Genomic DNA, 23,393 nt, shown 5'->3' on the forward strand with positions numbered 1-23,393 from the left:
TGTCGAAGTTCAAAATAAAAATATAAGATATTTTAATAGTAATATTAGTAAATATAGCTAGATAAAATTTATATTTATCATTGTAATATAGATAATACTATAGGAACTAGATGATTTTTTTTGAAAAGTAATGAGTTCATAGATGAATTTTGGTCACTTGATGAAAATATTATTACAGAATTATCAATGTTTTATTTTATAAATTCAACTCATGTCGTATTTGTAATGCATACATGAAATTTTAAAAATAATAATGAGTTTATATGGATAAATCTTGGATTATTTGATGAGAATTTTGAATGTGTTATTTTATCATTTTAATTAGTTTGGCATAAGTTAAATTAATTATGAGATTACAAGATATAGAAAAACGTATATTTAAGAATGTTAGTTTTCCAAATTCTTTTGTGATTTTTCATTTTTTACAAATTATTTTTTGTTAATTTTTAAACTTTTTTTTTAATTCCAACTAATGTAGTGATCTGATATGATGCATATATATTGTTTGATGATGCCAGAGGATAAATTAAGCGCTATCTTAGAGGATGAAACAGTTACTAATGACTGATTATCTTTCATATTGCAGTTATTGGTTTTGTTAATCACTATTCTAAATTTTGATCTGCAGATTCAATTAAAAGCATTGCAGATAGGTTAATTTACAAATTGTTGATTTGGTCCAATACTCTCAGATGATGATTGATCATCAACCTTGGTGTGGTGGTGGTGGAGGCATAGAAATGTGATGATGGTGGTTCATAGGTAGCTGTTCTGGTGGTGATCCACCTTGATGCATGTGTTGCTGTGGCCACCCATGCTGGTGCATTCCCATGACTTGAGGTGGTGGAGGCGGCCTCGTACCACCGAAACCTTGTTGGTGATGATGAAAATGAGAAGGTGGTGGAATACCTTGAGGTGGACGGAATTGCATGGGCGGTGGAACCACTAAGCCGTGTTGTTGTTGTTGCTGAGAAGGCCAAAATGGTGGCTGAGTTTGATACGCTTGTGGAGGTGGTGGTGGACCACGGGCCGGGATCGGGACAGGTTGCAATTGCATACCTCCATTAGCGAACGGACGTGGCTGGCCGTTAACTTTAGGAGCATTAAGATGCGTTGGAGGGATACTTGCGAATAGCGTATGGGGTCTGCTTTTTTGGGAACTTGGATTTGTAGCAGCCAAAAGCCTCTCTACAATTCACAAAAGTAATGTGTCGTTGTTAGAGAAACTGAATCCATAAGCTAAAACTTAAAACAATTAAAGGGTATATAAAGACGAGCCTACTAACCTGCTTGAGTACCGTGGCGCTCTCCTTTGGTGTCTTTCTTGTATGCGTAAGAGACTGTTATTTGACGATTACTCAGATATTGTCCATTCATTGCCTGCAACAAGTCATACAAAGATCAGAGGAATGTGTTGGACTCATCAAAATAATAAGTCATTAATAAAGAAGCAGAGAAGTGTACCTCTCAATAGCAGCATCAGATGCCTCAAAGGAGTTATAGCTGATGAAACCAAAACCTCGTGAGTTTCCGGTATCCTGATCTCGCATTATCTGAAACGACAAGGTTATGAAAATCATATTATTTTATCTACATATCAGATCAAGAATCATGGACTGATATCTCAAGAAATAAAGATTTTTACCTTAGGACTATTAACAACCAAACCAAACGCGCTGAAAGTATCATACAAGAGCTTTTCATCCACATCCTGTAGAGAAAAAAGAAAAACATAAAAAAGCAAAACCTTGGTCAGCTAGTGTTGAAGTTATACCAATTTGAGAGTGTTTTTGTTATTACTATATGATACTTACAGGGTCAAGGTTTCCAATGAAAAGGTGAGCACCAACATCCAAACTCTCCTTATCTTGCAATGTCTAATACAAAACCAGGAAACAAAAAATGTTAAGATCAACAAAACTCACAAAAATAATCAAAGTTAACGAGAGATACTAATTTGTTACCTTTTTAACACTTATATGTTCCCCATAGAGCTTAATCATGTTTAAAACCTTAATTGCCTGAAACAAAAACAATTGAAAACTTGTTAACAAAGAACTCTAAAAAAAAACCTCCTTCACATAAGGGAAATTAAAAGAGCAACACTTACATAGTCAGCATCTTCCTCGTTACGGAATTGAACGAAACCAAATTCTCTTTGAACATTTGTCACCTTATCTTTTGGAATAAAGACATTAACTGATGCAATACAAAGAGAAAGACGAGCTAATGTCAGACATATTATTCGAACCAAACCCTAAACCATTAATCAGCTACCAAATAAGAATACGAAACGAGATATATACATATTGATGATTAACTTACCAACTGGTCCAGCTTGTGCGAACAATTCCCAAAGCAGTTCTTCAGAGACTCGCTATAATTCAAAGAAAGAATGGATCAGTTTTAATCATTATAAAAACTAAAATTACTTTTTCTTTATGTACTTCACAAAAATAAAAAATATGATACAATAAAACTCACGATCAATCAACCAAACCAATTCAATGTTCATAAAACACAGAATCGATCATGTTAACTCTCAAGATGAGAGCTAAGCTCAGAAAAACTTTTTAGAGATTTTTAGTTTTTTTACAAATTTTAGATTCTTTTCCTGATCCCACAAATGAACTCGTCTGCTTCTTTATACTTCAGTTTCGTCACTCTCAACAACACAAACGAAGACCACGTCATTTGCTCCTTTTCCTCCAATCAAATCTTCTTAAACCACCACGTCACTTCACTCTCTTTTTCCTATATCAAAATAAGAACTAGTACGAAGTTAAAGAACCTGAGGATCTAGGTTTCCGACGTAAACGGTGGCGTCTTGGTTCCTCTCAGCGGCGTGTTGGCCGAGAAGATTAGCTCCTACACCAGGGGTTATTCGAGTCGTCATCTTCTTCTTCTTGTTTCTTTGCTCTGTTTTCGGTTTTAAAAAAAAAAAAAAAACCCTCCCGATTGAGAAATCTGAGGTTTTCGATTTCGTGTCCGTCACGTCTGGCGATTATCTTACTTTTATAACGGATGGTGAAGAAGGACGGTTTGGTTAGAGTATTGCAGCCACTAATGGGCCGATATGATTCGTTTTAGGCCCAGTAAGAATTTTATTTTTATTTTTTTAATTAAGTTTCAAACCTTAGAAAAATGTTTTTTTTTTTAAAAACTTATTTATAGGCAAACATTTCAAATAGTTTTTTTTTAAATGTTAAATTTGTTTCTCAACAAAATTTAATATAAAGTTATCTATGTATAGTGAAAATGGAAAATGAAATGATCCAACAGATTTGTGTTGCATCGCCATTACGAACCTGGCAACCTGCGATTTGAAGAACACATAGGCACAATGTTTCAAGAACTTTTGATTAATCCACGATCTTGTTAGTGATAATTGAGTTTGGTCATCATTCAATAATTAAGTATATATATATGTTAAGTTAAACTGTGTGATTGAAGGTCATGACTTATCCAATGGTAATTTTATGTCAAGAGTCATAAGTAAAGAGTTACGAATCCTACATTTCCTATTGTTTCGTCATGTGGTTTCACGTCGATAAAAGAGCTGTTAGTTGTATTGTAAAAAACCAAATTTTAAATTAATAAAAGTCGTGCGTTACGTTTATATAATACAGAAGAGAGTATCGTTAGTGATCACTATCCAATAGAGGGTAAGATACTTTTCTATTTCTTACTCCCGTTCTCAAACAATTAAGCCCATAAGTTGTATATCTCACCATAGTATCATTCAACCAACAGCCTTTCTAACCATAAACTCTTACTCACCTAACTTGACTTGGAATGGGGTATACACAATCGATCGTACGAGAATAATTTAATATCTTAACCATTTCTTTTCTGAAAATACGAATGAGCTTTTATTAGAGAAATCATACATGTAATCAAACCGCTCATTCCGTCATCCTCGTAGACGGAAGTGAAAGAGGCGGGCATAAAATCGCGGCGGTTAGTAGAGTGTGGATGGAGCAATCACTTTCGTGTAACCCCGACTGGGAAGATCTCTTCCAGAACTTCTTCAAGGCTAGTTTTGCTCAAGTTGTTTACCGAAACAAGGTTAGTTTCTGAGTTAACTCTTTTCAGTTTTTAGTTTGATTGATCAGATTAGGTCAAGATTTATGTGATCTATTACAATTTTTACTATGTGATCTTTGGTTCTTTTAGGTTGTTGTTTTGTGATTAATTATTGTTTTTTTGTTGTTGTTTTGAAGGCTGAAGAAGTACGTATGGAGGTACATACGTGGGCTTCACGTCACATTAGTGATATCATCAAAGACCCTCTTCCTCCTAGATCCGTTACAAACCTAACTAATTGGATTTATGGAAACGCATTGTACTTCAAGGGGGGGCTTAGAAAAAAGGACATCGATAAGTCAATGACAAGAGACAAACCATTTCAATGTCTCAATGGCAAATCAGTCTCTGCCTTTTACGAGAAGTCATAGGGACCATGAAGGTGTATGTGTTGACTGAGTTTTATAAGCTGTTTGAAACATGTCATGGGATTGCTACTACACCAGGATGTCATATAACTATTGTGATATATGAGATAACATGATAGAATCATCACAGATGTCTCATAGATGTGTGAAGAAAATGAGCAGAACTAACAAAGTTGTTGATGTACTACTTGACAAAGTTGTGGTAAGAACATTTGCAAAGTTCCAAAGTAGTACAGGAGGTAGTACATGAAGTTATACAGGAAACCGAACTGTGTGACTACTTTGAAGAGTTGAAATACAGAAGTTTGGGGACAACTTGGGCAAGCCAAGAGGGTCAGATACAACAGAGATGGTATGAAACATCTGAAGCAGTTCTTGTACTAGTCCGACGTTAATACAGGAAGTAGTACAAGAAGCTGAAATTGAAGAGTTTGAGTACATAAGCTTAAGTCCGACTTGGACAAGCCAAGTGGCGGTTGTTGAGCTGGATGAACATCTTGAATGGAAGATTCAAGATGGGATCATGGAGAGAAACTTTCATATTTGTTGTATAATAGGAAATTCCTATTTGTTGTATAATAGGAAAATTGTCAATCCTAGGGGTTGTACAATTGTTAATCTTCCAATTCCTATTTGTTGTATAATAGGAAAGTTGTTAACCCTATGTGTTGAGCAATTGATATAAATACCGAGAAGGCGCTTCATGAAGACTTGCGCGCTTCAAGGTAGTTTTGAGAGATGCACACAAGATGTGTGGTATCGCCCCATCAACAAGATAAATAGATCTTTTGATGGTTTTGTTGAAGAACTACACTAGTCAGAAAAGACAATTAGTGGTAGTCTTCTTTCATTGTAATTCTATGAAAGAGTGGTGGGTGCTATATAGCAATTGTAGGTTGCAGCCTTTTCTAGTGAATGAATTCTGGACTAGGTCCCCGGGATGTAGGTTATCCGAACTTCGTTAACAAAGCTTGTGTCTTGTCTACTTTATGCTTTACCGTACTTTTTCATTCGTTAATTAACATAAGCATAGGTTTAGTCACACACATGCGATATGCGTTTTCAGACCAATTCATAGAGGCTTATGATGATTTCAAGGTCCCCAGGCTTCCGTACCGACAAGGCTATAATGATACCAACCGCAAGTTTTCAATGTATATCTATCTCCCTAACAAGAAAGGTGAATTGGATAATCTTTTGGATAGAATGACATCTACTGCTGGATTCTTGGAGAGGTCATATTCCGAAATACAGAGTTGAAGTAGGTGATTTCAGAATTCCAAAGTTTAAGATCGAATTCGGTTTTGAAGCTTCAAGTTTTTTTGGTCAGTTTGAGCATGATGTGTCATTATACCATAAAGCTTTGACTGAGATCGATGAAGAAGGTACTGAAGTTGCGGCTGCTACTGGTCCAGTTTTGAGTGTTACCGACAGCTGTATGGAGCCGTAGAAGATATTTTTTGTGGCGGATCATCCATTTCTCTTTTTGATTTAGGAAGACAAAACCGAAACTTTTTTGTTTGCTGGTCAAATGGTCGATCCTTCCACATCTTCTTCTGCATTGGACCGGCCTTAAAAGGATAAGGGTTTGGTATTTTAGTTTTGGTTTTTGCTAGTTTTGGATTATAATTGATGAATTAGAACTGACATTGGATTATTTCTAGTGGGCTAAGGGTTTCAATTTTATGCTGGTTGGTCAAATTTTGGAGAAAGTCCAATGGATTTTTTTTTTTTTTTTTTTGACAAACAAACCCTATATATTAAGTTGTCGGAAGATGACTCTCTTCGAGAGAGAGCCAATTAGGTACCGACGGACTTACATAGGAAAAACAGTAACCTCGTGCTGTTGCAAATTTTATTATCAGCACGGATATTATCCTCTCGAGGAATAAAACTAATACTAAAACTAGCAAATCTATCTCTGAAATGAATGAAGTCCTTCAATTCTGATGAAAAGGTCGGCCAATCTTCGATATTAGACGTTATCGTTAGGAGGTCTGAGCAATCTGTAGCAAAAAGAGCGCTATCCACGTCCAAGTTAGTAAGCACTCCATAGCCCAAACAACGGTGTCTAACTCTGCATGTAAAGGGGATAGGCTTCTGCGCGATCCTTTTAGCACCATGTGCAGGATTCTATCAACGATAGACGCAATCCAACCGTGGTCACTCCTATTAACCTCTGTATGCCAAGATCCATCGATAAAACATACAAGGGATTCTTGTGGGATTGGGGTCGAAGGTATGCATGCTTCTACCAACCATGGTGGTATATCTCTATTGTTTGCTCTTCTCCAGACTTCTTCTTCTTGGGTGGCTTTCTCCAAAGTATCTTGTGGAGACTCAGAGATATTTTTTCAAAAACTTTCTTGTTTCTTGCCTTCCACATGTACCACATCACTTAAAGGAACATTCTCAAATTATGATCGAGCGCGCCAAAATCTCTGCCACGACCATATAGATAATCGAGGTTACTATATAGGGAAGATGAAGGGAACACAATAGGATGGAAATAAATTGTCGATAAAGCCCACACTTGGCGTGCTGGTGGGCATTCAAATAGCATATGATTTATAGTTTCCTCTTCTGCTCCATATCTAGGATAATCCTTATCTCTACCAATTTGGCGATAATGTAGGCGTTGGCATGTTGCCGCACACCCAGTCACACATTGCCAGATGAAATGCTTCAGCTTTCGTGATGTTTTTAACTTCCATGCTTGCGCCTTGAGTGTCGTAACACTGGGCCTCTGAGAAGGGAGATCGCAAACAGGGCGATAGATAGCTCTCGCGGCTTCGTATCCAGACTTAACGGTGTAATTTCCAGACTTTGTCAGGGTCCAAGAATATCCATCCCTCGAGGCATTTAAGCTCGGCTTGATTCCCAAAATTAGGGTAATTTATTCCGGGAGAAAAAGTTCCCAAAGACGCTCCAGCTTCCATTTTTTTGTATTGAAATCAATCAAGGTATTAACACAAATCAAGGGGTTTCTCTCATTGGTTAATCCTTATGGCGACCGCGTTGGTGTATCCGAGATCCATGGTTCAATCCAGATGCAGGTGTTGAAACCCGAGCATATGGTCTTACGGATTCCATATGAGAGAACATGTTTTGCCGCCAACATGCTCCTCCAGCCATATGAAGGGCGATTTGATACTTGTATCTCTCAAGGGCTACAATAACGAAAGTATCTCCCTTTGAGAACATGGCTAAGTAGGGAATTTGTATATCTCAACAACCTCTACAGCTGCTTTTCCAAAAGTGCAAGATTAAATTCTTCTAGTGTTCGGAATCCTAGCCCGCCCTCCGAAAGCTGAGTGCACATTTGATCCCATGAGATCCAGTGCAATCATTTACCATCTGCTTTGTTGCTCCACCAGAAATTGGCTATCGCACTACTTAATTTTCAACATATAGCTTTTGGTAAGAGAAAGCACAACATTACATATGTCGAAATTGCTTGCGCCACTAATTACTTCATTGCCTCCCTTGGACAAGGCTTTTGAGGTCCATAGGTTGCCCTTCTTATGAAGTTTATCTCTCACGAATGCAAAGACTTGTGCCTTTGATCCATGGATCTTTTCAGGTAAACCCAGGTATGTACCCATGTCTCCTTCTTGTGATATCCCAACTATAGATTTGATCTCTTGTCATAAATGGGAAGGGAGCTCGGTTCCAAACATCATGGACGATTTGGAGAAGTTAATTTCTTGTCCGAATGCCGCCCCATGAAAGTGGATTATATCGATAATTTCCTTGCATTGCTTAGGATCGGCTCTGCAAAAGAAGAAACTGTCGTCCGCAAAAAGTAGATGAGAAACCCTTGGGCTTGCATTCGAAATACGTAATCCCTGGATCTTCCCTTCTTTTTCTGCGTTCCTAATCTGAGCGATTAGGGCCTCCGTACACAGTATAAAAGGATACGGGGAGATTGGATCCCCTTGTCGAATCCCACGTGTTGGCCGAATCCGTCCCTTGGGATCCCCATTGATCAAGATTCGGTAGGAGACAGACGTAATGCATTGCATTATCCAACCCACCCATTTTTGATCGAATCCCATTTTTTCCACTAAAGCTCTTAGGAAGTTTCATTTGACCCTATCATAAGCTTTACTCATGTACGTCTTAATTGCCATAAATTTCTTGCGGTTGGCCTGGTTGGAACGGAGGGCATGGAAGTTTTCCTGAGCGATGAGGATATTATCTGTGATTAATCTCCCTGCCTCAAAGGCAGATTGTGTCTCGGATATGAGTTCCGGCAAGAAGCTCTTGAGACGTAAGCTCAAGATTTTTGTGATCAACTTATAGCTCACATTACATAGACTAATAGGGCGAAATCTTGACATTTCTCGGGGGCGCTCTCCTTTCGGGATTAAACATATATTTATTTCATTTAGCTTGCCATCAAAAATTTTGGAACTAAAGAAATTCTTCACCATCTTTGTGAGATCGCTTTTTATGGTGTCCCATATTTTTTGGAAGAACAAAGCAGTCATCCCGTCCAGTCCTGGTGCTTTTCCCGGATTCAGGGAGAACATAGCTCGTTTGACTTCCTCTTCTGAAATATCTATTGTGAGATATTCGTTCATAACTGGCGTAACAAAAGTAGGTACATCCTTAATGGCCAACGTAGTGTCACTCGCATTCGAGGATGAGAAGAGATTGCTAAAATACTCCACCGCTACTTTTTCTATTCCTTCTTCTGTATCAACCCATACTCCTAGCTGATTAATGATGCCTGTAATCTTATTTCTGGCTCTCCTTTGTTTTGTGGAAGCGTGGAAGAATTTTGTATTTTTATCTCCATCTGCAAGCCAAAGTTCTCTACTTTTTTGATGCCAATAGGCTTCCTCTTCTCTATAAGCTTCGCATAGCCTCCATTTTAGATTTAAAAGAGTTTCTGTAGATGCTTGATCGTCTTCGTAGGTCTCATCAATATTCTCTTGGAGATCCTTAATCAGCTTTTCTGAATTTGTTTGATTGGTTTTCTTCCAAATGGAGATAGCTCGTTTGCAATTTTGGATTTTTTTCATGATGGAACGTTTGACAGAAATGTCGTCACTTCCCCATCCATTAACCACATCCTCTTTAAGGCCTGGTTTATCAATCCATCTCTTGTCAAACATAAACCTCCTCAAAAACTTTTTTGGACGAGTTAGTATTGATGCAAGGAGGGGACGATGGTCCGAGCCCCACATCTTCAAATACTCCACATTAGTGTGGGAAAAAATATTGTGCCACTCTTCGTTTCCCATGACTAGATCCAAGCGACACCGAATCTTACCATTTGACCGTTGACCAATCCATGAAAATTTATTTCCTTGGAAAGGGAATTCAATTAATCCACATGAATCAATCATAGCACGGAAAGGTAGAAAAGAGGATTATGACCTTTTTTCCTCCTCTTTTCTCGTGATTTCCTCTGATTTCGTTGAAATCACCAATAATAAACCAGGCTTCGGATCGAATCACTCCGATGCGCATTAATCTTTCCCACACATATTCACGGTTTGCAGGGACCGGATCACCATAGATAAAAGTCATAAAAACTCGGTTTCCATTAATGATGGTTTCAATGTCGATCAATCGATCATCTACCAACAAAAACTTAACTGGATAGTCTTTTGAATAGAATAGAGCTAAACCTCCACTTTTGCCGTCAGGCTCAACAGTTTGGAGATTGTCGAATCCTAAATCAACTTGCAATGATTACAGAAAAGTCTTATCATTCTTAGTCTCAGATAAGAACATAAAGCCTGGAGAGTAATTCTCATAAATTAGTTCCAGAGGGAGGAAAAAACCCTGCCGTATTAACAATGTTTTTAGTAAAATTGTCCTTAGATGTAAACACTTCACTAAGAAGGAACTGATTAAGGTGATCACGTTTATTTCGATATACGAATAAACAGCAGCAAGATGATCTTTTTAATTTGAACACTCCCAACATCAAGGGGACAACACATCGGCCCATCAACCAAGAACACAACAGTTGGACAATCTTTATCTTTAACAGAAATTATTTTGTTGGGTTTGTTGGGCCCAATAGCCATAACAAAGCTCTCTGGCCACTCACTATTAGGGCTTCACCGGTTTTGTAACACTGATTCTTAGCACCGAGAAAGAGGCGGTTGCTAACCGAATGTCCAATGGATTGAAAGCTAACTATGTTGTTAGTGATCATGTCACTAATGATGGCATGATTTCAATTTACAATTATTTTTTCTCAAGCTTTTCACATATTAAAAAAAAAAAATTGAGGAAGTGATTTAATTTCTTTTATATTTTTGAAAATTGGCATATGTTAAAATTTAATTATATAAAAACTTACATTCAATATTTGATTAGTGGCAGCTCAATCTGAAAGGGTGTCGATATGAACTTATGAAGCAAGGTTGTAAGGCTCTTCACTTGGTTTCGGAGAATAATCGGATCGTTCAGATCAAATCTTGCTTACGCTTAGATGCAACCAAATGTTTTTGGTTCTGTCTCTCAGGGTCTTCGATGGCCACCGGGTGTTTGGGAGGAGTTGCGTGAGTAGTCATTGTTTTTCCGGGTTACGGTGAGTGATACAGGAAAAGAAGTATGTGGGATTGATGAGAAGTACACGTGGACGAAGAAGATTAGAAGTTGAAGTCACACACACGGACGAATGAGATCAGGTTGTTACAGGTCTTTGTAACTATTAAACGGAGAAGACATCGTTCTAAAGAACTAACCAGAAAAATATTGAAAGTGTAATCATCTTCTTCCTCAATTCTCTTTGTAATTCTTAGGGTTTGTTATTTCATTGTTGTTAGAGCTGTTTCTACTTCTAAGCTCTATCACATGAGATTTGAATTCTCGATTCAATTTGGTGCTTGTGATTTGGATTTCTAATTGAGTTGCAATTTCTCTGTAACAGTGAGATGCAACATGATATGATCATGTTTATTACAAACCTAAGAAACTTTTTTGAGCCCATAAATTTTTTGTTAACTGTAGGCCAAAAAAATACAAAAAAAAATGCAGAAGACAACATCAAAATTTACATGAGTATGACAATGACGCTAGACCCAACAAATCAAAGCATGTTATTTTGATTACTAAGCTTTGATCCCATGGAGAGTTGCGACGAATAAATCATTCCAAGTGTCGGTGATGCCCGGAAGGCACCAATGCATGCAATCATCGTGATTCTTACCACCAGCTGCTGCCGGATGAGCATCGGCTCTGTACTCACTCATTCGAGTTATGTCCAAAACGTGGAAGCTGCTTCTACTCTCAAGGGAGTTATGGAGGTGTTGATTCACCAGACGAACCTCTACATTTGTCCCGTTGTTTCTCACCGAGAACAATTCTTCAACCTACCATTAATATATGAAGACAGATTATAAGCGTCTCCTAACAATTTCAAATCTCTCAGCTCCTCTACCTGTTATCTAGCTATCATGTTCTTTTATTACCCTGCCTATTGCCTATTACAAGTCCCATTATCTCATGTGATCATTGTTATAAGCGTCTCCTAACAATTTCAAATCTCTCAGCTCCTCTACCTGTTATCTAGCTATCATGTTCTTTTATTACCCTGCCTATTGCCTATTACAAGTCCCATTATCTCATGTGATCATTGTTATAAGCGTCTCCTAACAATTTCAAATCTCTCAGCTCCTCTACCTGTTATCTAGCTATCATGTTCTTTTATTACCCTGCCTATTGCCTATTACAAGTCCCATTATCTCATGTGATCATTGTTATAAGCGTCTCCTAACAATTTCAAATCTCTCAGCTCCTCTACCTGTTATCTAGCTATCATGTTCTTTTATTACCCTGCCTATTGCCTATTACAAGTCCCATTATCTCATGTGATCACTGGTTCGAACTTGGAAGTACCCATACTGGCCAGACCAAACTAATGATTTCATGTAGCTTTCATGAGTGACTCGGTATGAGTATGTCATTTATAACATAATTAACTATTAGTTCAGCCACTAAATTGACAGAAACTGACTTACTTTTCCAGGTGACAAAGGTTGCAGTCGTTGACAAGTACCACCTTGGTCCCAGTCACCTCCTTCAAAGTGCCTAGGTGATTGTGTCCGGAAGAATATGATTCCTCCAGGTCGCTTTGTTTTCTCCACAAAATTTACCTATTACAATGGCAGAACGTCGTATGAGGATCACAATTTCACTACCACTAGTTTATGATATCGTACAGTTGGGTGCTGGCTCAAAGACTGATTCTTCAACACGAAACGCTACAAAGTCACACAATACTAGCCCACAAATGTCATCGCACATGTTCATTTTTGTAAACATATAATCTAGTAGGGTTGTCAATGACAGTATCTCAAGTTGCCTTACAATAATAACACAGGAATACAGAGAAATCCAGAACAGCATACCATATGGTTTAGAACCCTATCCAGGCCAGCAGAAGGATTTATAGGTGGGAGTATTGGCCGGCCGCCTTCAAAGAAAAGCATAGGAGATTTTGAAGGATCAAATTTTGATGGCGCCCACCACCTTACATAAAATGGACAACAAAAGGTTATCAACATCACAAGTTGACATAACAAATTTTTGTTTAACTGAAAGATGACAAACCAAGGTATCATTTATCTGATAAAACAAGACTAACTTTCACTCGTGAAATAAAATGCAGTGATCAAGACGAGAAAGAGATACTGCAAATATTTTGGCAAGTTGAAGGAGTTCCTTTTCATGAATCGTGACAGAGTCATATATATATGTATGTTTAAACTTAGAGAGCAGTGAATCAACTGGAACAGAAAGTAGTTTAAAACTTGAGAATTTCCCAGTTTCCTCTACAATATTTGAGCCTTAATATCTCTAAATACAGAAAACATGAACCAGTAGTAAACAAACTTAGTGACTATGGTCATATGGCATCGATCTAGTGTTGGGCTAAATCAGATGATAAAGTATTTAACTAGTTCAAAATAGTTTCATTTATATCAGACAAGAAACAGAAATTACCAGTGCCCAGTGTTCAAAATGAGAATGTCATGGAAGCTTGAAGCCTTTACCCATGAGCTGTCTGGAATATCAACATCAATTCTATACCCCTCTTTAAATCCAAGTGATTCTAGCTCACCACCATTAGCATTAGCTGGCCACCTGAACCAACAGCGAGAGAAAATATGTCTGATCAGTTTTGAAAACCAATATAAAACCATGGTATTCCTACAATGTGCGCACCACAGAGTTGAGAAAGGCACAGATAAGCATGCAAAAATCAGGACTTACTGATGGAGAATACTGTGTTAGGATAAAACAAGTAGCACGATATAAAAGCCGGAGAAGCTACAAGAATATGATCCTTTGAATTTTACTATACAAATACGAATCTTTGGAGGAAGCAGAACAGAGTAAAACAATCATAAAATACAATTCAGATTATACATTACAATATCATCTAATATCATTTTCTCAAACAAAAGATATAGGAACACCAACCAAAAAGAACTTAGCTTACCTACCATAACGTGCCAAGAGATTTGTTCGATGATACGCAATGGTCAGATTATACTGCAAAAATGTGAATCCACGATCTGCACCCACTGGTCGCCACTTCTTCAGTTCACCCTTCACACTCTTTAACATACAAAATAGTGATACAAACATGTTCCTATTCAAGGAATCACCCACAAATCCTGCACTGTTCAAAAACAAAAAAATCTTAAGATGTATAGAGAACTCAGCATAGTCAGTGTAAAATCTAACAAGTTCAACAGTAATTGGAAACCGTAGCTTCTGATTGCTCCAATTTCAAACAACAAAAGATCAGGTTCGAGAACAAAGCGTACCAATGTTGGTATTTCGATGAGTCTCAAGAAACTCGAGTGGATCAAACGAAGGAAGATCACAGTCCTTAGGCTTCCAACGCCACTTAGAGATCTCAAGGCCATTGGTTTTGTTGTTCCGAACGCAGTTCCATCCTTTGAAGATCTCTTTACAACTACTATCGTACCTAGCGGATCTGAAGTTGGAATCGTAGATCCATGAGCCGTCGGAGAAGTCGCAAGTGGAGGAGACAGCAGTGCGGGAAGCGTCGTCGGATCTTGGGGTGATGACGGCGGCGGAGCGGTGAGTGTTGGGAGAGGAGAGAGAAGCGCGACGGGAAAGAGAGAGGAGGAAGAAAATGGAGATAAAACAGAGAAGGGAGAGTAGAGGGAAGAGTGAGAGTTTGTTGGGTGAAGTCGTAGCCATGGCTGTGGTCTTTTAGCTCATCTTTCCTCAGAAGTTCTCAGCCATGGCGGAGGAGATTTGGGCATTAGTGAGAGAGGTTAAACCAAATTTTGGTTTAAGTTTTATTTAACCAAAAAAAACTTTGTTTTACATTAGCACCATTTTGTCCAATAACCAAATTCAAAATTTAATTGAGAATATAGTACATTATTATAAAAAAATTAGGAAAATAAGATGAGGGCCGGATAAAGAGAATTACCATTTTATTGTTGATGATATGGTGATTGGGGATAGTGATGGCCGGCGACCGGAGAAGGTGGTGACCGAAAGTAGTAATCAGAGCGGTTACTAGAAGAGGTGGTGGATACGGTAGCCGGAGCAATTGTTGGAGGAGGTGGTGACCAGAAAACGTGGTGGTCGGAGAGATTGCCGAAAAATGTGGTGGTCAGATGTATCGGCTGGAGCGGTTGCCGGAAAACATGATGGCGGGAGGTGAGAGCAGGTGTTGTTGTCCGAGGAAGAAGAGGTGGGATAGAGCCATAGAGGTAAGGGTTGATATACAAGAAGGTTATTTTTGTGATTATTATATAAAATACACAAAATCTAACATTTTTATGTTTAGTATGGTTATGAAGTGAATTAAAGATTTTGTTTTTTTTGGTTATTTCAGCCAAAATACTCTTTACATTATAATATGCAACTTTTTTCTAAATATAACATATAACTGTTTTTTATAAACCAAAGACAACCCCAAGATTTAAATTCGACTATCGAACCATGGAGGCAAGCAACTAATTTCAATTTTAATTAGTTGCACCCAATTCTTTGACGGATGAGATTTTTGTTCACAACGACCGATGATGCAATTAAGTTGTTTGATGAGAATAGTTTGGATCTTTGGGACTTCCTCATCTCTTCTAAGTTGTGCTCTCGCCAGATAGTGTGAATTGAGTAAGTCTCACAACCTGTATAGGAAAAGATCCTTACAAATCTGGAAAACCTTGCTGTACATTTCCTGTTATAACATTAAAAGCAAAATATCACGTTTTGGCAGCACATCAAGGTCTTTTCCATTGAGATAAAGAAGAGCACACATCATTTCAGTTATTAGTCGAACATTACATAGAAAATCACACATTACCTTCTCAGATCATAAGTTACAATACACTACCACAATATCTACAGCCACAGGCTAAGAAACGTGACTGACTAGACACAAAGGAAACTAACTAAAGCACAAAGAATTTGCTCATGTGATGGGGTTAAACATAGACTGGTTTGTTGTCGGTGGTCAACCTATCAGGTTTGGGTTGAATGAATTTGCTCATGTGATGGGGTTAAACATAGACACAATGCCTACAGAACGGTTTGAACTTGAAGAGGAACACAAAGAGTTCTTCAGACTTTTGAAAGTGCCTGGTGGGGAAGGTCCATCATTAAATGAACTCAGGGAAAGACTGAAAGTGTGCCGACGATGGCTAAACATTGAACCCCGTAAATGGTTGGGGCTGTTGCTTCTTCAAGCCATTGGACTTTATGGTTTGCATCATAACTCTAGAATTCCATATGAAAGTGCCAAAAGAGTTTTTGATGATGAAGCAATGAAGACTTATCCGTGGGGTTGGTCAGCATTTGAAGCCCTTGTTGATGGCATAAAATTGTTGAGGCCTACGAGAAAGACGTACACCCTTAGTGGGTTTACACCCGTGTTACAGGCTTGGGCGTATGAGTCCATAAAATGCTTTGGAGATCGATTTGGGAATGCAATAGCTGAAGATGGTGCCATACCGTTGCTTCGATATTCTAGAAACAGTACACGTTCAAGGATGGAATCGGTAATTGCTGAAGAGATCAAAGGGCTTGGTGAGGTAAGGTTTTGATTGTGTTATGATAGACTGATAGTTCTGGCTGAGTTATTGTTTAAATGATGGCTGAGATATGGTTTATTAGTGGTTGAGTGATTGTTTAGTAATGACTGAGATATTATTTAGTATAGTAATTGCTGAGTTATGGTTTAGTGATGGCTGAGTTATGGTTCTTTTATGGATGAGTTATGGTTCTTTGATGGCTGATCTATGTTATAAGATGGCTGAGTTATGTTCTAAGATGGCTGAGTTATGGTTTAGTGATGGCTGAGTTATGGTTCTTTTATGGCTGAGTTATGGTTCTTTGATGGCTAATTTATGTTCTAAGATGGCTGAGTTATGGTTTAGTGATGGCTGAGTTATGGTTCTTTTATGGCTGAGTTATGGTTCTTTGATGGCTGATCTGTGTTATAAGATGGCTGAGTAATGGTTTACTGATGGCTGAGTTAAAACTTACTAATGGGTTTCATAATCTCTTATGGTACAGCTGCGTGTGAGTAAAATGGTTATGAAGGAAAATGACTGCAAGCTATTTCATACATGGCTAGATCAAGAAGACGACCCAGCAATTGATCGCCTGATCGAAGACATACATATGGATACGTTTGTTAAAAGTTTTTGGGATGTTAAGGAAAGTGATAAGAAGAAAAAGAAAAAGAAAGCTAAAGCAGTTGTTGAGTCTGAATCTCCTCCCGCAAAGAAGCGGAAAGTCCAGAAGGTGGAAGTTTCCAACAGTCATGGTGGTGAATCTGGTGAAGGAGCTGCACAGGAGAGGAAGAAGAAAGGAAAAAAGGTAAGTGATATGGTGTATAGTGAGTTTATATTTTATGTAACCTTTCGTTAGCTTTTTTACGACAGTTTGTGTATTTGTTTCAGTATGCTAGTGAGGAGGAAGATGTGTCGATTAGAACTCTCGTTGACTTGGTGTCTAGCTTAAACTCAAGGTTTGACACCCTTGATACAAACATTGCAAATATGCCTCTGGATCTGGAGAAGAAGATTGGAGATAAAATAGAAAAGAAGACGAATGCAAGGATTGGAAGCAGGTTTGGATATTTTGAGTGTGATCTCAAACAGATGAAAGATCACTTGCTTTCCATGGGTGTTGGGCAAACTGGCCAAAACACGACTGATGCGTTTTCAAATTTCAAAATAAAGGACCTGATACCATCGGACCTTCAGGCAAAACGTCAGACACCAAAAGTTCCACCAGTCATTCCAGGAAAAATGCAACAAAACTACTCTGTCAACAGTCCTCTGGTAATGCTTGATTTATGTTAATTTTATGGCTGATTTTCCAGAATATTTAGGTTGAGTTATCATTATCTTTAATTGTATTCGCTATGTTATACAGGTAGATGACAGTGGTTTGGCTGGGGTCAGTAAGAATCTGAATAAAGAGTTTGAAAAAGATGATCCTCTTGATTTCCTTGAGAAGTGTCCAGCTGCTACGAAACCAACTGCTATGAAACCAAAACAACGGCCTCACACGAGGAAAAATGCCAAAGAAATACAGGCAAAGAAGGACAAAGAAATAGAGGCAAAGAAGGCCAAAGAGTTGGCGGCGGCAAAGAAGGTTGAGTTGGCGGCGGCAAAGAAGGCCAAGTTGGCGGAAAAAAATGACAAAAACCGAAGAGGTTGGAGATAATCCGTAAAAGAAAAGAAGTAGAAAGACTACTAAGCCTACTGTCGTGAGGCTGTTGCAATTTGGAGGTCCTGTTTTGAATGAGGCAGAAGCTTCTGACAGTAGTGTATGTGAGATGACAGAACATTTTATGGCTGAAAATGACGTACATGAACCTGAATCTGAGGAAGATGCAGAGGAACATATTAGGCTTGATAGAATTAAAGCTATAAGGCTGGAAAGTGTTAAGTTATCCCCAGATGGGAGTGCATTGAATACACAACAAGATCATCAAGAAAGGATTTTTCCTTATATTTGAGACAACGGACTGACGTGCATGAGGAAGAAATGTGTACCTACAGCTGGAATATATGATCCTCTGGCACCGGTTGATCCGGTCAAGTTGAAAAAACTTATGGAGTACCTAAAGACAGCCGAGTATGACCCTTTAGACCCTTGTTAATCACAGATGTTGTTAACATTATATTAACCTGTGTTTATTTGTTTGTTAGGAATCAACCATTACGCAAGGCATCAGTCGATATTGAATTCTATAGGACTCTCATCACCGAAAGAAAGAACTGGCCAGTGAAGGTCGATAAATTTGGGTGGTTGTGTGATGAAGTAAGTTATTATTGTTTACGGCTGAGTTATAATATATAATGGCTGAGTTATTTTGATATACAGCTGAGTTATAATACATAATGGCTGATTTGTTATTGATTACGACTGACTTATTCTATTTTATGGCTGAGTTGTTGTTTACTACTCAGTATTCTGTTTTACAGCACATGGGCGCGTATATGAGACTCCTCAGGGTTAGGTACCAAAGAGAGCCCTTCCCATTCCACAACAAACGCATTGCGTTTATAGACCTGTGGTTCACCACTACGATGGTTTGTGAGTATGCTCAGTTCCAGATAAGACCCAAATTGTTTAAATTCAAAGGCAACAGTTACGAAGAGTTAGTTAGTGGTTTGATACCACATGATCAACCGAGTAAATTGAAGTGGATAGAAGATGTGGATCACCTGTATATTATTCCACAAACTAGAGGTAATCACTGGGTGGCGCTGCACGTGGATCTCATCAAGAGGCATATTGATTGCTATGATTGCATCGTGGGACAAGCAACCAAAGAAAGTGATCTTAAAATTCTGAATGCTTGTAAGGCATTTACGCGGATGATTCCAGCAATGATGAACGATAATGTTCCTCACAAATTTCGTACACCTAGTTTCGAGCAGTTCAGTTTCAGGAGAAGGAGTGTCTCCAAGGTCCCTCAAAACATACAGGTTGGTGACTTTGGCGTGTATGCTCTAAAGTTTGTAGAATGTCTAGCGCTTGGTTTGCCTTTCGATGGCATCTGTGATGAAAATATCCAGGCTATACGGGTTAAAATGGCAGCAGACATATACGATGAGGCACATGATTTTTGGGTCAGTTTAAATAATGCATTATGTCCTTCGTTTTGTTTCTTTTGGTAGGAATTGTACTATGATATGTAAAACATTTGGATTTCTTTTGGTAGGAATTGTACTTGGATACGTAAAACATTTATTTTTTCTATTTTCAATTTTATGACTGATTTATGGTTAAGTTACGGCTGAGTTATATACTTCACACGACTGAGTTATGAATTACGGTTGAATTATGTATTTCGTACGGCTGAGTTATGAGATATGAAAACGTATTCTTCTTTCTTTCATGTGTCTTTCGTTATGTTAGATTCTTAATAAATTATCTAATTAAAACGTCTCTCGATATCACAAAAAGTGTTGTTGGGGAATCACGAACAATCCCTAATTTTGTGCTTGCTCAGATCCACACATAATAAATTCATAAAGGCAGATTTTCTCACAATATATTATTCAAATTAATCAAAAAATTTTGAATTCGAATTTTGAATAAAAGAAATAAAAAAATTCCCAACAATTGACTGATATGGATGAGTTATCGACATTGACGGCTGACTTATGAAATATTTGTAAATTAAAATTATTATAACTCAAAATTTAAATTTAGAATGGAAATATGTATATGACTATTATTATAACCAATAAAAAGTAATAATTATAGACAAAGAGTGATTTTTTCACATTCTGATCAAAATGTGTAAAACATTCAAAACATGACATTTTAGGGGTTAGGGAGGTTTATGTTGTAGGGTTCATATTCCCAACATTATGGGTTTTAATTTAACAGTTTGGTTTTGGTTCTAATGTGTTTGGTTTAAGGTGGTAATTTAGATTTACTGATATGATAACCATTTGAATTTTTTTTGAAATTATTTTCCGGTTATTTACGGTTATGGGTCGGTTAGATTAATATATAACCATAAATAAGCCAAAATATATAGTACTTAGGTAGATTAACCTAATATAACCGAAAGGAAGCCGAATATAATCGAAAATAATACCAAATTGGGAAAATTTATTTTTTTTCGGTTCGATTCAGTTTGGTTGGTTCGGTTATTTAGTCCTCTAATTGGAGGGTTAGCTGAGTTAGAGTTTATGACGGCTGATTTATAACAAAGTAATGGCTGAGTTAGGAAAATAGATTGATAAAACACCACGACATAGAGAGTTCATACCAATTCCAAAAAAAATAAAAAACAGAGCTTGACTAAGCTCACATATACTTGTTCAAGCTCTCAAACTTCTTCTCTAGCGCGTCATATTTCTTTTCCATATTCAAGATAATTTCTTCTTGAGTCTCAATGCGCTTCTTGGCTGCATCCAAGTCCTGCTTCATCTCATTCTTCTCCTCCTTAATATTGGCAAACTCGTCGCGCAATGCATCATTCCACCACCTCCTGAAACCGCAGCCTTGACCGGGACCCTAACAAGTAGTACATAACTGATATTACAATAAAAAAAAATCAAGAGCCAGAACACAAAAATAAGAGTACAGAAATCTTTACATTTGTGATTTCATACGGACAACTGAAATAAAGTTCTCCTCTCGTGCTAGGATCATTAGAAGTGGCAACGAGAACCACTGTACCACAATTACACCCGACTGGAACGCCCTTGTCGCGCCTCCGGATTTCGCCGTACTTCATTTTCATTTTCATCTACATTACCACAAACACACGATAATGCTTAGAGATTTCAGATGGTCCAGAGATGTACCTCAGTTAGTGCTTCAGAAGCAGTTTTCTCATCAGCCCTGGAGGTGCCGCCCGTAGATCTCTCTGAGCCATCATCTTCACTCGATTACTCAAGCACAAAATCACTACAATCCCATAATTTATACTAAAATAATAAATCGAACGACGTCGTTTAACAATACTATACGTGACGGCTGAGTTATGTACTTTACACGACTGACTTAGGGTAGTATATTAAATTAACATTGATGTTACGGCTGAGTTATGTAGTAGCCATATTAATGGTGTTACGGCTGAGTTATGCAACGACCATATTAATTTATTATATACTTTCTCGAGAATACAAAAAGTGTTGTTGGGGAGACGCAAACTATAATTATGTTTCTTGTTATCATCCACACGCGTAATAAATACATTATTTAACGATTTATTATTAAAAAGAAATTCAAAATTTGAATTCAATTTTTGAAATTTTTTTAATAAAAAAATTCCAAACAGTTGATTATATGGCTGAGTTATCGAAATAAACGGCTGACTTATGAGATATTTTTAAATTAAAATTTTTATAACACAAAATTTAAATTTAGAAAGGAAATATGTATATGACTATTATTATAACCAATAAAAAGTAATAATTATAGACAAAGAGTGATTTTTACACATTCTGATCAAACTGTGTAACATTCAAAATATGACATTTAGGGGATAGGGTTAGGGTTAGGGTTTGGGGTGTAGGGTTCATATTTCCAACATTATGGGTTTTAATTTAACAGTTTGGTTCTGGTGCTAATGTGTTTGGTTTAAGGTGGTAATTTAGATTTACTATTTTGATAACCATTTCAAATTTTTAAAATTTTTGAAATTACTTTTCGGTTATTTCCTGTTATGGGCCGGTTAGATTAATATATAACCATAATTAACCCAAATGTTATCCAAATTAGGTAGATTAACTTAATATAACCGATAGCAAGGCGAATATAACCGTAATTAATCGAAAATACCAATACAAAAATACCAAAAGGGAAAAAATTAGTTTTTCAGTTTGGTTCGGTATGGTCAGTTATTAAGACTTATAATTGGAGTGATGGCTGAGTTATAGTTTACGACTACTGAGTTATCGTTTAGGGTCTTCTCAATAATATGAAAACATATTCTTCTTTCTTTCCGAGGTCTTTTGTTCTGTCAGATTCCTAATAAATATTAAAACGTCTCTCGATGTCACAAAAAGTGTTGTTAGGGAAACGCGAAAATCACTAATTGTGTGCCTGCTCAAATCCACACGCATAATAAATTCATAAAGTGAGCTTTTTCACAATACATTATTCAAATTAATTAAATAATTATGATTCGAATTTCAACTTTTATTTTTGTAAAAGTATTTCTCCAACAATTGAATATTAAAATTATTATAACTCAAAATTTAAATTTAGAATGTAAATATAAATATTACTATCATTAAAACCAATAGGTATATTTATAGACTTAGAGTGATTTTTAAACATTCTATTTTGAGGGTTGGCTGAGTTATCGTTATTCGCGACTGAGTTATGTAAATTATTAAAATAAAGTGATGGCTGAGTTATCATTTCGTAATGGCTGAGATATCGAAATAACGACTGATTTATATTAATACGAAGGTACAACATAAATGAAAAAAAAAAACACAAAATCATAGTTCTTAGTTCATAGTTCATATAGAAGACGACAAAAAATTACAATGGAAATCACTTTCTGAAATCGACGTCATCTGGGTCAAATTGTTCAAACATATCGACCAAATCATTCCAAACTATGCTAGTCAGCATCTCGGGTTTATTGCCACCACTCTCCCATATCCTCTTGAGTGCATGCATCTGGGCTCTGAATAACGTTCTAGCCACCAAATTAAACTGTGTCCAGATTGTTAAAGTATGCTTTGGATCCCACGTGTATTTACGCTACAATTAAAGGAAAGAAACAATAAGAGTACAGAATAATATCAATATGGTGGTTTGTTTTAGTGATCTTACCGCAAGGAGGAGAAACCATCGTAACTTAAAGTGAAAGGGAATCAAGCGGTACGTTGGCCACGCATGGTGCCAGTTGTGTTGAAGTATTCCTCCAATCGCGATAGAGAGAACGTGAAGGAACTTGAACCACGTAACAGTGGTTGT

General features: G+C 37.3%; 2 protein-coding genes and 2 pseudogenes across 3 annotated transcripts; 1 reads left to right on the forward strand and 3 right to left on the reverse strand.

Annotated features, from left to right (window-relative positions):
• Positions 1 to 553: 553 nt before the first annotated feature.
• On the reverse strand, positions 554 to 2,910 carry LOC104767968 (uncharacterized). Its single transcript, XM_087502855.1, is given in 9 exon segments — positions 554 to 1,188; positions 1,287 to 1,382; positions 1,469 to 1,553; positions 1,646 to 1,711; positions 1,815 to 1,877; positions 1,965 to 2,021; positions 2,111 to 2,199; positions 2,326 to 2,373; positions 2,779 to 2,910. Coding segments are annotated over 9 exon segments (1,104 nt in total). The 5' UTR covers positions 2,897 to 2,910; the 3' UTR covers positions 554 to 706.
• Positions 2,911 to 3,456: 546 nt separating this feature from the next.
• Positions 3,457 to 6,030, forward strand: LOC109130863 (serpin-Z2-like; annotated as a pseudogene).
• Positions 6,031 to 6,254: 224 nt separating this feature from the next.
• Positions 6,255 to 10,993, reverse strand: LOC147920773 (uncharacterized; annotated as a pseudogene).
• A 321-nt stretch (positions 10,994 to 11,314) lies between these two features.
• Positions 11,315 to 15,361, reverse strand: LOC104766670 (protein trichome birefringence-like 13). Of its 2 annotated transcripts, none has more exons than XM_010490594.3 (6): positions 14,258 to 15,361; positions 13,927 to 14,104; positions 13,428 to 13,568; positions 12,833 to 12,953; positions 12,443 to 12,577; positions 11,315 to 11,794 (listed from the first exon to the last, which is right to left on the reverse strand). In XM_010490594.3, exons 1-6 carry the CDS (start codon positions 14,658 to 14,660, stop codon positions 11,534 to 11,536), a joined length of 1,239 nt encoding a protein of 412 aa, XP_010488896.1. In that variant the 5' UTR covers positions 14,661 to 15,361; the 3' UTR covers positions 11,315 to 11,533. The 2 variants fall into 2 exon arrangements, with proteins under 2 accessions (XP_010488896.1, XP_087359008.1); XM_087502882.1 differs by having other exon boundaries at positions 13,927 to 14,109; positions 14,258 to 15,244.
• Between the last annotated feature and the right edge of the window lie 8,032 nt (positions 15,362 to 23,393).

The sequence above is a fragment of the Camelina sativa genome, chromosome 19 (assembly GCF_030686135.1).
Source record: "Camelina sativa cultivar CO46 ecotype springtype chromosome 19, ASM3068613v1".
NCBI classification, from domain to species: Eukaryota; Viridiplantae; Streptophyta; class Magnoliopsida; order Brassicales; family Brassicaceae; genus Camelina; species Camelina sativa.